The 15958-nt window shown below is 38.3% G+C and overlaps 1 protein-coding gene across 5 annotated transcripts in view; it reads left to right on the top strand.

Annotated features, from left to right (window-relative positions):
- Nucleotides 1-15958, top strand: part of FGD4 (FYVE, RhoGEF and PH domain containing 4) — a 110961-nt gene that overhangs the window by 22492 nt on the left and 72511 nt on the right. The window contains exon 1 of one of the 5 annotated variants that reach the window (XM_042890214.1): nucleotides 10780-10799. The exons of the other annotated variants lie outside the window; for them this stretch is intronic. Coding sequence (XP_042746148.1) covers nucleotides 10790-10799 — 10 coding nt within the window. The 5' untranslated portion in view covers nucleotides 10780-10789. Of the gene's footprint in view, nucleotides 1-10779; nucleotides 10800-15958 lie in introns of those variants that run through there. 5 annotated transcript variants of the gene reach the window in all.

Genomic DNA, 15958 nt, shown 5'->3' with positions numbered 1-15958 from the left:
AGTCCTTTTATCTAAGAGGACTTCTATCTGCACTGAAGTCCTAGTGCTGTATTCTTCGATCCACTGCTATGTTATATGTTATATTTTTTTGTTATTGGCTTTAGGATCCTGACATTGTCTTGAGATAGTTCCTGTAGTTCAAACTGCACCAAAACAGTGAGATTTATGGAGAAGAAAAACTGTAATACAGAACACTCCAACTGCAATGCAAAATACTTCTGATGAAACGCAGTCTTTATGTAGTGGATTGGTTGTCCTAGGTATCACAGGGAACAGCTTGTTCCTTTATGCAACTTAACGTGTTTTAAAAACAAAAACAAAACCCAAGAAAAAGTAAATGTTCCTCTCAGTAATAGTTTGTCTCCCTCTAATAGTCAAAATGAAACTGGTGATCCAATGGCAGTGCGTGCAATTGGGCTTATTTTTAAAACTTCCTTCTTGAATGTATTCCAAAGAAGTATTCTTATTTTCATACCTCAGGGAGGCACAGCCAGCATGTAACAGACACTGCTAAACTTGATAAACCTTCTTTGAAATTTTACTCATCTTGACACTTAAACTTTAAATATACCATTGGTGTAAATATACATGTACCAAAAGACAGGATTGACTTTTGTTAAGGAGGGTTGGTTTTTTTTTTTTTTTTTTTTTTTAATATTTATGTTACTAACTTGTACAATGTGAAAGTGTATATATTTAATATTAAAAGTTTGTTTAAAATGCTCTTGAATGTAGTCAAACTATACTTACGACAAGCCTCTCTGATTGCTTGTTTGGTCTTTAGTATCTTCTCTCTTTGGTGTCCCTTGATATGATTCTTGAGGCCCAAGTAGGATTTTGAGGTTCCTTTTTTATGGCCATGTTGGTTCTGTAAGTAGAAAGTACATGGCTGACCAACATCTTTTTCAACAGGAAGTGTATTTTGATTTGTCTGACTGTTACCAAAAGAGACAAGGATGCTGATTACTTGAAAAGAGCAGTGAAATATAATAATCATGATTTCATAGGGTCATAGAATGTCTTGGGTTGGAAGTGACCTTAAAGCCCACCCAGCCCCAGCCTCCTGCCATAGGCAGGGCTGCCAGCCAGCAGCTCAGGCTGCCAAGGGCCCCATCCAACCTGGACTTGAATGCCTCCAGGGATGGGGTACCCACAGTTTTAATTGCTTCTGCTGTCATAATGGTTTAATGCTTTAATGAATGGTTGAGTAGCAGTAGAATTCTGTCCTTTTTGGTGATAAAGTTGTGTGATTCCATTTTTTTAATCATGCTTGTTGCGTAGATTTTTCATTCTTCATAACAATACTTGTAGCTTTTGTTGAAACAATCACCTTTGATGTGGAGTAGCTTCCCCCCACCTCCTGCATACTGTGTACTGATCACCCTTGTAACTAAACAGGTACAAAATTACATCTTGTCAGTTCCCTCAAAACTGGTAAACTTTAGACCATTTGTTTGCTTCTGATTAAATAGAATGGGCTGCAGAACTTCTGGTTGTAATAAATATTTCCTTGTTGTTTGAGTGGTTAAAGTAAGTGACAGGTGACTCTGAGGGTGTTCAAGGATGTGACACAATGTTTGTGAATCTAATTTTCTTCCTGCATCTGTCTTGGCTACTTTTTTTTTTCCAGCTGAATCTGTATGTGACGTATTCAAAAACAAAGTGCAGATGTTTTATAATGAATCACTTTTGCCTTTGATTTGCACACCTTTATATCCTTCTTCCTTCATCATCTGTTTGTGAGGTTCCCAGTAAGCTCCCAGAAATATCACAAAAATGATATGTTCATCCTTTACATCACTTCTGATATCAATGTCATGTTTTACAAACTAATTTTTAATTAAAAAACAGAACAAAATCCTCCCAAACCAGAAAAAAGTTACAAGCACACTGTAGAAGAACAGTTGCTTTCACTTGGGTTCTTTTTGACCAGATTTAGCCCTTTTCAGTCCTTGAAAATATACTCATCGCCAGTGCTTCTCAAAAAATATTGAGATAGCACTGCTGACAGCCTTATACATGAATAATCTTAAAATACTGAGAGAAGTTTTGCATAGGCTCTCCTCCCAGGAGCGTCATGTGCTGCCCAATAAAAATAGATCTGTAGTGATATAGTAGCAGTTTAGAAGTAGTCTCCTTTGAGTGGGATGTGCAGAACTAAATTCAGACCAGCACATGGGGGACTGGCAACTCTTTAAGTAGGATGTGAGCAGGAAAAAAAGGAACTTCGGTAGCATTTTTGCAATAGTTGTTTTGATGCTGAACCTGGGAAATGGCAAGACGAATCTTAATCAAATTCCTAGGAATCCTGGTAATTCACTGCTTCATGGAATTTTTCCTTACAAGGTCTGTGTTTGAACTCCCTGGTTGTATTTTTCTAATACACTTTCAGAACAGCTAACTCTTTAAACTTGGCGTAGAGAGACAGCTGCAGCCTTAAAAGATCCTTGGCACTTTACTGCTTTCCCCAGCTGGCAAGTTTTCCTGTTGTTTTCCTTTTCCCTTTTGTGTAAGTTGGTTGATGATATTTGTTTGTTCTGTAATGGGGAAACAGTTTCCTCCATCTGATATTAGAACAAAGTCTGATTTTCATTTTGATTTCTGGATGACTCCTTATAAATATCATGTGTGCCATCCAGAACTGTGTGCTCATTTTTCTCAGTCTGTATTCCTTGCTTTAAAATGTCTGCATAACCAATAGTAATTAATGACTGTTTCCTCTTTGTCCCTTCATAGCCAGTGGCATTATTAATTCTGTAGTTACCCACATCTGTAGAGAGAAAGAAGGAATAAATTGAGGGCAGAAAAATTCTTTGTAGAGCTGAAGAACTAGAACTTAGATCTCTAAAAGTATTTCAGTTGCTTACCATCAGGCTTTTCTGTTTTGTCATGGAATTTTGTCATTTTAAATTCTCCATGCAGGTTATAACATAGTAATTCTCTCATTAATTCTTATTTGGATAGCAGTGTTTCCCACTATCTTTTGTTGTTTTTTTTTTCATGGATAACTTTGCTTTCTTGAAAGCAAATGCGAATTCTTTTAAAATTGTTTGTGCTCTTAAAAATGAGGAGGACAGAGTGGTGTAGTGAACTTCTTTGAAAAGAATTATCATGTCCTGTCTCAGAGAATGTGAAGCCACTTGCCTGAATTGAAGGATTTATTAAAATAACTTTTAATTCTTCTCTGTGTTATGGTCTCTATCTTTTCTGATCTCCTGCTTAAGCTTAATGTCTATTGCCCCAGATTAGTCACAGAAGTTATTTCTCCCTACCCCAAATAAACTATTTAGAAATATTTAGAGATAAGCAAAAATTCCAGGAAATTTGCTCATGACTTCAGCTAAGGTCCAAGGTTGGGGTGCGCATCATCCATGGAAAATGCCCTCAAACTTATTTTCTATAAATAATGATAAATTGATATTATTTAGGCTTTCCTGCTTCCTCTGTTCCCCACCCCTTCCACCACTGCATAGAAGCCAAAGACCCCAGACAAAATGTCAGTTTGACATTTAGTGAGTCTTTTTTCTTTTATTTTTTCTTCTTAGAAATAGTTGTTCAATGCCTTTGTATCCAAAAAATGTAAAAATCCTTGTCCTTCTGTGAGGTTACTGAATTCTAAAACTCCTCAAAGGATCCTTTGAGGAAAAAAAAAAAACAAACACCAAAACTATTTTGCAAAATTTTTCTTGTCTTTTTCTTGTTTGTTTTCTTTCTGTCGTATATATAAGCAATTTGCTCAGTGTTTAATTGTCACATTCAAGCTTGTAGGAGGAGCCACTTGATCCTGCTGTGCTTATGTTTCTTGGAATCTTCTCTTTGTGCAGGGAGGTTGTGGTAAGACAGGGGATTATTTTGGATTCCAAAGCAATTTTAGTTACTGGAGCACACTGTTCAATTGGTAGGCCAGTCAATTTACATGTATTGCCTGGAAGACAGGAAAAGAGCAATTCCTTGTTCTTGGGTTAATTCTAGAATTGACACTGCTTCAAATTTATAATGGTTAATTACCCGGACAGTGGGAAGGAGAGTATCCTCAGCAAATTTGCAGATGGTGCTGAATGGAGGCAGAGGATTTGGTATGGGTAGGGTATGCTATTCAAAAGGACCTTGCCAAGTTCGGTAAGTGGATTGACTGAAAACTCCTGCAGTTCATCACAAGCAAATCAGAATGTTACTATCTGAGCTAGAGCATCTCTGGGCAGTAGTACAAGCTGTTGTTTGGGGAACAGTACTGCAGAAAATGATATGGGGAGCTGGTGAATAAGTTGTATGTGATAGAGTGACCTCATGGTGAAGCGGAACCAACTGCAGCTGGTCAAGGAAAGTGATTCTTTCACTGACAGTTCTGAAGATGGAAAATTGTCAAACCGCGTGTCAAGACATACAGAAAAGATGAATTAAATCCCTGGAAAATGCAAAACTGACCCTTTTTTAAAAAAAAAAAAAATTTGAAGGCATGAAGGAACATGGTGCTCTTGTAGGCTGCAGTATTTCTTACATATGCATCTGATTTCACTGTCATGTTAAGGATGTCCTAAGACATAAAAAGACTAGGAAGCAATAAGAGTAGGAAAAATAAGTTGCAGTGTTTGCACTCTAATATAGTGAGCCATCATCATGGGTGTACATGGCTTGGCAAGAGGCAGGGCATTCGTTCAGAATTTTGCGCTGAAGGGACAAGGACTCAAATGAAGTTGGGTTTCTTTCTCTGATTCTGTCTTCCTTTGTTTCTTTCTTGTACTGATCATCAAAATACTTTGATATTTAAAGACATAAAAAAAATACCTGCCAATATTTTCTAAATAGTGATATTGATAATGTGAATGATTTCTGGAGTTATTTTCAGTTTTCTTGGCCCTTGCTACATGAAAAGGTTGTCTTGTCTGCTACAATTGATTCATATAATTTAGCATTTTAATTCAGGAGGATGCAAAGAAAATGTACAAGTGTAAGGGCAGCTAGATGGTGGCAACCAGGTATGACTTGAACATGATAAATAGTAACTGTGTAGAGCCTGGCTTGCTTACAAGCTTAAAAATAAATGAACACAGTCACCTCACCACCCCAAATAAAAGCAATATGAGAGGATTGAGTGTACCCTCAGTAAGTTTGCACATGACTCTAAATTGGGAGGAAGCATTCATCTGCTTGAGGGTAGGAGGCCCAACAGACGGATCGGGATAGGCTAGACTGATGGGTGAGGCCAGTTGTTTGAGGTTCAGCAAGACCAAATGCCAGATCATGCACTCTGGCCACAACACCCCATGCAACTCAAGGCTTGAGGCAGAGTGGCTGGAAAGGTGCGTGGTGGAAAAGGATCTGGGGGTTTTAGTTGGTAGTCAGCTGAACACGAGCGAGCAGTGTGCCCAGGAGGCCAAGAAGGCCAATGGCATCCTGATTTGTATCAGAAATACGGTAGCCAGCAGGAGCAGGGGATAGTCATCCCCCATATTCGGTACTGGTGAGGCTGCACCTTGAGTGTGCCTTTTTTGAGCCATTCACAACAGGAAATACATTGAGGCCTTTGAGTGTGTCCAGAGAAGGCCAACAAAGCTGTGAAGGATCTGGAACAAATCTTATGAGGAATGGCTGAAGGATCTGGGATTGTTTAGTCTGGAGGAGTCTCAGGGAGACCTGATCACTACTCTCTACATCTGAAAGGAGGCTGTGGTAAGGTGGAAGTTGGCCTCTTTATCTAGTTAACTAGTAATAGGATGAGAGATAATGGCCTCAAGTTGTGCCAGGGAAAGTCCAGGTTGGATGTTAGGAAACATTTATTTTCAGAAAGAATGTTAATATATTGGAACACATTGCCCAGAGGAGTTGGGAAGTCACTGTCCCTGGAAGTGTTCAAGAACTGCGTGGATGTGGCAGTGAGGGGCACAGTTAGTGAGTTAAGGTGGTGATGGGTTGACAGTTGGACTTCTTGATCTCAGAGATCTCTTCCAACCTTGATGATTCTATGGTTTCTGGACTCATAAGCATGTTTGTGTTTTCTAGTAGCTCCTCTTTTCCTTTAGCTTTCTTGTTTGTGAATCTACAAGCCATAAGATGCACTGGGAAAACTTTGAATGTTACCACATTTTCTCTTTTTTTTTTTTTTTTTTTTGAGGAGTTTGGTTGTCTTTCTTCTTGTTGGTTCTACTGAAATTGGATGCTGAGTAGATGACTCTAAAATTCTGTAAAGTTGCTGTTTACAGAATACCTGAAACTTTGTCTCTTAGTTATGAAGTAGTCCTCAAGGCAACAGAATCTAAAAAGAATTATTCATTCATCTTGGTTGCTTATTCAAATAAAAAAAGAGTTTGAGTATAATCAAACCTGGCTATTGTTTTCTCCCTGGAAATGCTGGAAATGGAAGAGAATGTGGTGTTAACTTGGAAAAATTCCTCGGTACAGTCATAACATTTTTGCTTATTTTTATTTAGTGGTTGATAGTCTTCTTAAAATGCAGTTCCTTGGCACACTAGTTTCAATATTCAGCGAAGATGTATGCTGTTGAAGGGGGAAGGGAAAATAGTGAGGATGTTTACCTACTGTAACTTATGTACTGTACTTATGTAGGCTTCCTGTGTGTCCTAAGAGAGCTTCTCAGATCTTTCTGCTCCCAACTCTAAACAACATAATCCCTCAAATCTCCAGAGACAGATGAGGAAGATAGTATGGCTTCTTGTGGTTTACAGTGTCCTCAGAGTCTAAATACTTATAACTGGAGCCTTTTTTGGCTTTAGCATTTCCTGCGTTCTTGGTGACGACAAAATTGTTGCATTTTCCTTTTTAAAATAAAACACTGAGCAATCTCTCCCTTTAGTTAACAAGCAGCAGAGATGTTTCTAACTCCAGCTGCTGCTTTATAGGAAGATGGCAGACATGTAGAATGCATTTATGTGCAGAGGACAGGGTCTTCCACCGCTTCTAAATTGTGTGGAGTCAAATGAAGGATTTACATCCTATTTTAGCATTGCTTTTGGTAAACCCCAAATGTGGATGCCTTTGGTCTGATGACAGAGTGTCTTAAGTTTGGATGTGCTGAATTTTCTCTGAATTGAGGAGTGGGTGCATTTTGGAGATAATTTGTTTTCCATCACGTAGTACTAAATTAAAAATCTAGTTTGGACTGCCCTGTCAGTCCTGCAGTTTCCAGATATGATGTCACAGCTTATTAAAGTCTCTGCTTGTTATAGAATAGATGGACTGATTAATAACTCAATCTGAAACCTGTTACGCAAGAGATTTCTCCATCTCATCATATTATGGGATAACATTAAAAAAGATGGTGATTGAAGCAATAGAAATAACATAGAAAAATCACTCTCAGGGTGTAGCCTTAATTATTGTTTGTTATTTAAAATTGCACTAAGCCTTCTATAAAATAATGAATGTTAAAATAAATGGCAGTATAGTGTGTGATGTAATGCCATTGTATTCTAGGTAACTGTGGCTCAGATGAATACATGCTCTTTGTAGACTGTCGGATGTAGTCATTCATTTGTTGATAGTAATCGCTCCTAATAGTGCTGAAATCAGATGTAGTCTTGCAAAATGCAAAGCAAAATTTTTTTATGGTGATCTCATTCATTTTTATTCAGAGACCATTTCTTTCTGTAATCTGAAATTGCACGAAGAAATAGAATGTAAGAATTCATTGTCTGCTATTAACGTGACAGGAGGTTGCTAGAAATAACGTGATCAAAAAGTGGTTACGATTTAGCTGCACTATAAAGGCGGTGGCTCTTCCCCATGAAGTGGCCCCAGGGCATGCAACCATTGCTCAGCAACAACCAAACTGTCAGTGTGCCCTTAGTGCTGTGTCTACTGAAACCAGGGCATGGCAGTGCTGTGCAGTGCTGACTCAAGCACTGGCAAATAACTGCTGGCAAATAACTGTATGCGTTTTGATACGCTGGCTGAAAACAGTGCACTGAACAGTAAAGAATATGCAGCCATGCTTTCCGTTTTGATAAAGGAGTTTGAGAATAAGTTTCAAGAGTGCCAAAAAAGCCCAGCACTTTATGTTTGCAACACCATTATCAGTTGTAAATACATGGCATACATTTTCAAATGGAATATATGGATTTGCAGTTGAACTCAAAAATCTGATCATGTCTCTCTACTAGACTTTTATAAGACCTCTTACCAGAGGAAAAATATCCTGTGCTTCACAACCACATCTTACTGATGTCATATCTGTCAGTATGCTCATTTGTGAACAGTTTTCAAGGATGAAGTATAGGAAGAATAAAATTTCAACAAAAGCCTTAGTGGAACACCTTGAGAACTCACCGAGAATGGCAACCACTGCCGTAGAACCAGCTTGATTTGGTAGTTTCACAAGAACAAGGTTAAATATCCCACTAGTTCAGTGTTTTTGGTTTTTTCTTTTTTTGAATGTTTTAAGAAAATGTTACAATTTAAAATGTTTTGTTAGTTATGTATTAAGGATACTGTATATTTTACAAAGACTGTTCTGAAAGTAATGCCTCCTGTTTTATTATGTTGGCCCATGATGTTAGAGGCAGCCGTTGCTGGAATGGCAGTAGAGGCTGAACCTTCCCACCAATATTCCATTACGTGTTGCCATGTGACAGATGGCAGCAGACGGGCAGTCTGACAAGACAATATCTGACATCCATAATCTCCCTGGGCAACCTGTTCCAGTGCATCACCATCCTCTGTGTGAAAAACTTCCTCCTAATATCTAACCTAAACCTCCCCTGTCTCAGTTTAAAACCATTCCCCCTTGTCCTATCACTATCCAGCCATGTAAACAGCCGTTCCCCCTCTTGCTTATACGCTCAGGTATAAATCTCAGCCCAGGTAGTAGTGGGGGAAAATGTTTGATTTGTTATTAGCATCAGATGGCTTTCTTAGTGAAGGTCCATTAAATAAATTCCCTGTCTGGTAGTGTTATGCTATTCTTTCTCTTCTGTTAGACTGATGTAGGTGTAGTACATGCATGTGATAATGTCGTGTTGTCATAACCGTATTCCCAGGATGAACTAGGCACACCAACTGTGCTTCATGGCAGAGCACTGGCCTGCATAGTCTCCTAGGTTTTCATCCATTCATGTATTTCTATAGCTGTCTCTCTTGCTGATCATTAAATGACAATTTTCTGAAATCTAAATTTTCACACTTCATTGAGCAGTGGTGCATTAGACACATGCCTAGCATTTTGTTTGAGCTGATAGTGCTTCTTGGTTTCAAAAATCTATTTGAGGTAGTGGCACTCCAGTGGATGTTACTGGTGTCCTTCTACTTCAGTCTTTCCTGAAATGCACTTCTTTGTGAGGCCCCTTCGTGTGTTTGGAGCAATTCCTTTTGCCTTCATAAGCATTTAACTATTTGGTTTTCTGCTTTGCCACGCGATCGTATCTAATTGTTGTGAAAGTGCAATAAGCCCTATGTAGTTTCTCAACAAATAAAGTTTTAGTTTTGCATCTACTCCATTTTTATATCTTTTTTATGATTTAAAATGTATCCCAGTATGAGAGCTGAGAAACTTTCATGTGGAACCTGTGATTTGCTTGGCTATTCTCCACTTCCCAGGAGCTGGAAATTCTAATATGTTGAGAAATGATGATACTACTATTTTTCAAATAATTCTTTACTACAGTTGAGTTGCGCTTATGAAAAGATTCACTCATTGCAACTTCAAAAGAAGAAGATCGTCTGAAAGAGGCAGTTAGCTGCACACAGTAGCTTAGATGACATCGCTTATACTTCATTTCTTTTGAAATCTGTTGAAATAGACTTTTCTTGCTGTATGTAATGTACCTGAAAGGCACTGGTGAGTATTTAATGGACCTGTAAAGAAAGCGTATGTAACAGATGGTGTGACAGGTGAGTATATGGCTGTCTAAGAGCACTTTGTAAAGAGAATTGCTGGCATCATCTGTCTAATTCTATAGGATTTTTTGTAATGGTTCATACTGTGGCACAATGGAAAATGTCGAGTCTTCTATTCTGCTTGAAAATTGTCTAGTACAACTTTGGTAATGTAATAGTCAACACAGAAAAGAGCTAGAAGGTTTTGGCAGTCACTGCTTATGTATTTCTGTGTTGAATTTTGCATGGCTTGAACATGTAAGCAGCAGAGAGCTTGGGCTTTCTGCTGAAGCTAGCTCAGTACAAATGTAGCACAGATAAAAGCCCAAAAGAAAAAAACACTAAATGCAAACGTTAAGATTGTGATGCTTGAGTTTTCTGGTACTGAAAGATATTAAATTCGAGGCATTTTAACACTATGAAAAGAGTAGTGAGACTACAGGTGGGAGCAACTTGCAGAAACTTTTTCTATTTATTCAGGTATTTCTAGTTCTTCACAAACTAAAACATAGAATTCCTTTTCACAGTGCGTGAGTCATTCTTCATTGCCAGTGTTGCCTATCATTTTCCTAACAAATGAGAGCTCTTAAAAGCAACTCAAGATGTAATTAGATTGCAGCTTGTATAAAGTGGTGTAAAACACAGCTATAGGATTGCCCTTATTGGTGGCACTAAGTAAATTTTGACCTGTAAGAATATTATTTATTTTTAAAGAAACATTTGCACTGACTTAAGTGCCCACTCCACAGTCTGCTGTTAGTATGTGTTGAAATATTTCTTGTTGCGTATTTCCTGAAATAGTGAGTTATGAAATTCAGAACTTCTCTTTCTTTATATAATGAGTCAATAATGCTTGTTTTATGAGCAGTTTAAAGACTGTCTCCTAGTCTGGTAGTTATTTGCACGAAAACATTGGAATGTAAGGAGTTCTGCTCACAGTAATTATATACCAATGTAAGGCATGGGTAGCTGTAAGTAGACCTCTCTTTATGCCCGTTTTTCTCCTTGCTTTGTTTTTAATTGTTTTTAATTTTAATTCATTGTTTCTGAAGTAAATTAATTAATTATTTACCTGTGGGAGTCTCTTTGAAATATTTGAAAATAAAGGTATATATTGTTATCTCATCCTGGAAGTAATATGGATATCTCTTAAAGAATTGGTATACAGCAGGAGTCAAATGAAGTCCTTATTAATCCGTGGTTAAGCTTCTCTAAGTAGGAGTGCAATCTGTAATCTAGACCTTTTTTTTTCCTGCTAACATCAACAAGAATGCTTTTTTCTTGCTGTCAGTGAGGAAGGAAAAGTCATCTATCAGTGTCTGAAAGCTTTGAAAACTAGGGCAGTGGCACTGAATTGAACTCTCATTGCATGGATGAGCAGCAATGGAAGCAGAGCATGAGTGCACTGATCAAAGGCAGATGTCACAGCAGTGAGAAGTAGAATCTTGTGACCTTCCTCTCAGCACACGATGGGTTTCTGTTTAAATGTGAGCCTGTTTTCTGACACTTTTATGGTTTCCCTTTCCTATTTTTCTGTTGCATGTAGCTTGAGAATAGTTGTTAAGACTGTGGACAGGAGTGGGAAGTGCATGCTCCTACAGCCCACCCACAACGTTAGGTAGCAGTGAGTCACCAAATAGGCTCTTCTCTTGGTAGCAAAATGTATCTACTGGTATGCCTATGTGCCTATGTTCTATCAATTTTAAATGTAAATATAGCAGTTTTATCAATTTAAAATGTAAATACTCTTTATCCAGTCTGTATATAGGCAGACTAGATGAAGAGTATTCTACTGTAGAGCTTATACACAAGTATCTATCTATACATATGTGTATATAAATACATGCATTGCATTTACACTGTGTTGTATTGTTTGTACAACAAAGGGACATAGAAATGCTGCCAGATATTCATTCCTGTCTGTACTGCATGGTCTTTTGACTCATAAGCTCATCAGTGTTTATAGCAAAGAGAGTAAAAACTTTGAACTAAAAAGTTTTGTTTTCAAAAACATTTCTAGTGAGCGAGGTCAGTTTTAGTTCTGCCCTATATGTGTCCCTATCAGTCACTTTATTTCTCAGAATGTATAGGTGGTTTGAGTTTTGGAGTCTTTCTTTATAAATACATCTCGATGGATGATTTTTCTTTCCAGATCTTTACATGTACTAAGCAATTTTGCAGTTAACGACGAATGATAAAAATTCTAGATCTTTCAAGAAGTTTCAGTGTCAATATCCTTTATCCCCCACATTTTAGCAAAAGGATAAAATCCTTGAAAGCTATGGCTTTATGTCTGTAGTAGTTTGTATTAATAGTAAAAATACAAACCTCTGTGATATCCTTGCTGCGAGATAATACTGTACAATAGGAGTCTATAGTAATCCTATAATAATAACCTGAAATGGGGGTGACTTATGTTTTCTTGCTGTATGCATCTAATGCTCTGTGTCTCTTAAGGGATCACCCAAAAAAACAGTGGTGATCAGATTTCCAGTATTCATCAGGCTTGTGTATGTAGTCTCTGCCAAATCCTGCACTTATTTTGCAGCTGTGAGTTTGCTGCTCATTCTTTTGGGAAGGCACAGGCAGCATGGGGAGCTTTGAGTCATTTGCGTACATGTGTAATAAAATCAGATAAATATTTGGGGTATCTCCAGTGTAAGACATGGCTGCTGCCAGCCTAAGAGGTATTGTGAAGTGGGACTGTTTAAAAATAGCTAACTCATTTGTGTAAAGTGGTATGGGATGTAGGTGGAATGGTTCGCATTCACCGGGTGGCTGTGACAGCTAGCAGTAAATCCTGCACTGCTGCTTTTCCTTCTGCTGGCAGTGGAGCCAGTACCTGCAGGCAGGGATGGGGCCTATTCCACTCCTGCCTGATCACATGCCACCAGAGAAGCTTCAGGTGAGGGGAAAGGAAGATGTTTTGTAAAACTAATCTGCTGCTTTGCCAGAGACCTGTTGTGGATTGCTCAGGGAAGTATTTGTGTTGGATCAAACGCAGGTGTTTCTACATCTTAGAAGGCTGTGTCAGAGCTGTGCCTGATGAGTTTGGAGAGGGATTTAAATTGAATCAATGTGTATTATATGAGTCGGTCTGCTAAATTCATTTTAAGATTGTTTTCTGAGTTCTTTGCCACTAATAGGTTAGCCACCTGTAATGGGCTAAAGTACAATATACTGAAATAAAATTTAGTGCAGCTCAACCACCACCACTCCAGCTGTACCTCAGATTACCTCTATGAAGTTCTGGAATTCTGACAGTATTTTTTCTTCCCAAGTTTAATTTTTAAAGAATGAGAATGTATTTTGTTGGGGCTTTTCCAAGATGCAGTACCCCAGCAGTCCTCCATTTCTAATCAGAGCCTCTCAGAAAGTCTTCAGTAAACCCTGAGGAGAGAGGAAAGCCCCGTGGCCATAGTTCCCACCCATGCACTACTTGGATCTTTCAGTGGGATCATAGCTGGTAAATAAAGAGCATGGGACAGAGTTCGTGGGGTCAGTCAGTCCCTTAGAGCTGCTTTTACTCCTGTATTGTTCAGAACTCTGTCCAAAGAGCTGCCTGTGATCTCTCTTGGAGCCTTGTATGTCTGAGTTTTGGCTGGCTCAGTTGTCAGACGCTGAATGTGTCAAACCAGAAGGCTGCTCCTTTTCCATGGAAACGCTCTGTGCAATTGCAGAAATAATCAGGCGGTTGCTGTGCCCTGTTGTTGGACATTTCCGTACTCTGACTTGAATTGTTCCACCTTGATAAAATAAGTTTTCAGCAAAAATCCAGCTCTTGTCATGTTTCTGTTGGTGTCACTGTTTATTCTGCTGTTGCAATATGGTGTTGGCTGTCCCATTTCTCTCTGCCCATGCACATCTTGCAAAAAAAAGCTGCAGTCCTCTTGCTTCTGGGTACCACTAATATAAGCTGTCCATGATCTGTATGTGCTAGACCTGAGCTGCTTACTGTACTCCCTGCAGGGAGGCTGTGCAGTCTTCTTTAAAAATTCTTCAGTACTTTCTACTGTTGATATGAAGTAATTCAGTTCTTTTTTTTTTTTTTTTTTTTTTTTTTTACAAAACAAACTTTATTAATGTAACTGTTTCTTTGTGCTCAGCAATTTTCATGAAAAAGGAATTCTGATCGTGGGGCTTTGAAGTGGTGGTATTTTTTGGAGTTATGTTTTACTTAATCTGCTTTCCACAATACTTTAATTAATTGTGTTTTGGCTAACTGTAGCTATGATTTGCAGTTGATTTTAAAGAAAAAAAACCCAGCATCCTTCCTTACAGGCATGATTAACTTGGAGAAACAACTGATACAGCTCAATAGGAAAGTTGCTATAAAGTACTTGGAAACTTAAGGAATTGCAAGTTATGGAATAAATGTTTCAGTTTATTGGGCCTGTGCTCCTCTAAGGTCTTTCTGAGACTTTGAAGTCTTGACATTACTCCTTCTGTAAGGAATTTAATTTCATAACTTGGAAGTTGTTCTGGAAGGGAGCCTGTGAAAGACGGATTGCTTTCAGACTTGTACACCAAATGCTTGTGGGTCACTAAGACAGCCTATCATGAGCTCTGACTGTGTTCCTTTGCTGTCCTTCAATAATTGCTGCCAGAAATAAACATCTACATAAACAGTTGTAGCCTTTAAAGAATGATTTGCTTCAGAGACTGGAGGCAGTCCGCGTCACTGAACTCCTGAGAAGGAGATAGCTTGTCTTCCTCTTGTGAATCCTACTTTTATAAGCAGTAAAGAGTTTGAAAGGGGAAGATTTATTACTCAGAGCGCTAACATCACTTAAACAGTAGCCTTAAGAAAAAATGGAAAAACATTCACTTCCTTTTCTCCCACATCCAACTTGCACATCTCTGACCCTGTGGGGCACAGTGTGGGAGAAGAAGAAACTCAGTAGTCTTGCTGCTCGTGTGGCTTTGAGGAACTGTGTGCTGGCTGAAAACAATTGGGGCTGAAAACATTTGGGAAGTAAGAGGAGCGCAGCCCATCCAAATGCCAGGTCTCCATTTGCTTTATATCTGTGGAAGTGCTGCTGATAAAGTACTTGCTCCCAGCAGGACTTATTTCATTGCTGTTTTGCTGCTGCAGTGTCCAGTGTTTTGCAACTTGGGAAAATGGCCAATTGAGATAGGACTGGAAGACCATCTCTGTAGTACAAGGGGATTTAAAAGGACTGGTCTGGAAGCCTTTCCCCTTCTGTGGTGATCTCAAAAAATGTTGAATCTTGGAAGTTTTTATATTGTAGATAAATAAGAGGAAAATTTGTTACAACTGCCTGCAGAATATTTGTTATACTCTTAAAAATTTAGACATCCTGTTTCCCTTAAGTTGAACTTCCTCAATACCAGATGCTGTCAACATAACATAAATACATACACGTTATGTTGAAGCTATTGCTCATATGATAATATACTTGGCTGTCTCAATTATATCTTTTGCTAGAGAAATTACTCTCCTTTTGAAACAGTGTGTGAGATTTTAAATTATTCTTATGGTTTTTAAAGTCATAGGTCACGTTCTGGTATAAATAATTTTTTTTTCCTTCTTTTTACTCCAACAGCACAAATGTTCATGAGTTGTACATTTGTGTTCCCCTGACTAGAGTTTTAATTACAAGAATAAGCTCATCTTGAGGAGTTAAAAATGATTTCTTTTTGGAAACAAGTGGTACTGTAATAGAGCAGATTAGTGTTCTATTGAAGCGGTTTATCTCTGGCATTAACTTACAGTTGATATGACTGCAAGAACTGCAGGGAGATTTTAGTACATCTCTGAGAGTAGGTATGAGAAATGCACTAAAGTTCAAAATCACATGCGTGTTAGGCCTGCCATTGGTTACCTGAATGCAATGGTTGGCTTTGTTAATAAAGCTTTTAAATCTTGCGCAGTGGATGGAGACTAACTTGTGTTTATATTTTTCTCAAAGTAATAGTATACGTTATTCTAAACTCAGGTAGTTGGTTTTAGATTAATAGATTTTTGGCCGTCATAAAAAAATTCAATTCAAATAACACGTGCTTCTAAAATCCAGTTCAGGTCTCCATCAACTTCAGTAAAATAGCAAAGCTTATGTCTAGCAACTGAGACTGGGAAAAGTTGAAGTACATGGTGCCATCATTATGA

Source organism: Lagopus leucura, unplaced genomic scaffold (assembly GCF_019238085.1).
Source record: "Lagopus leucura isolate 7727_CA_CO unplaced genomic scaffold, USGS_WTPT01 Super-Scaffold_100159, whole genome shotgun sequence".
NCBI classification, from domain to species: Eukaryota; Metazoa; Chordata; class Aves; order Galliformes; family Phasianidae; genus Lagopus; species Lagopus leucura.
Note: the sequence above shows the minus strand (reverse complement) of the source record. Positions and strands in the feature narration are given on the sequence as shown.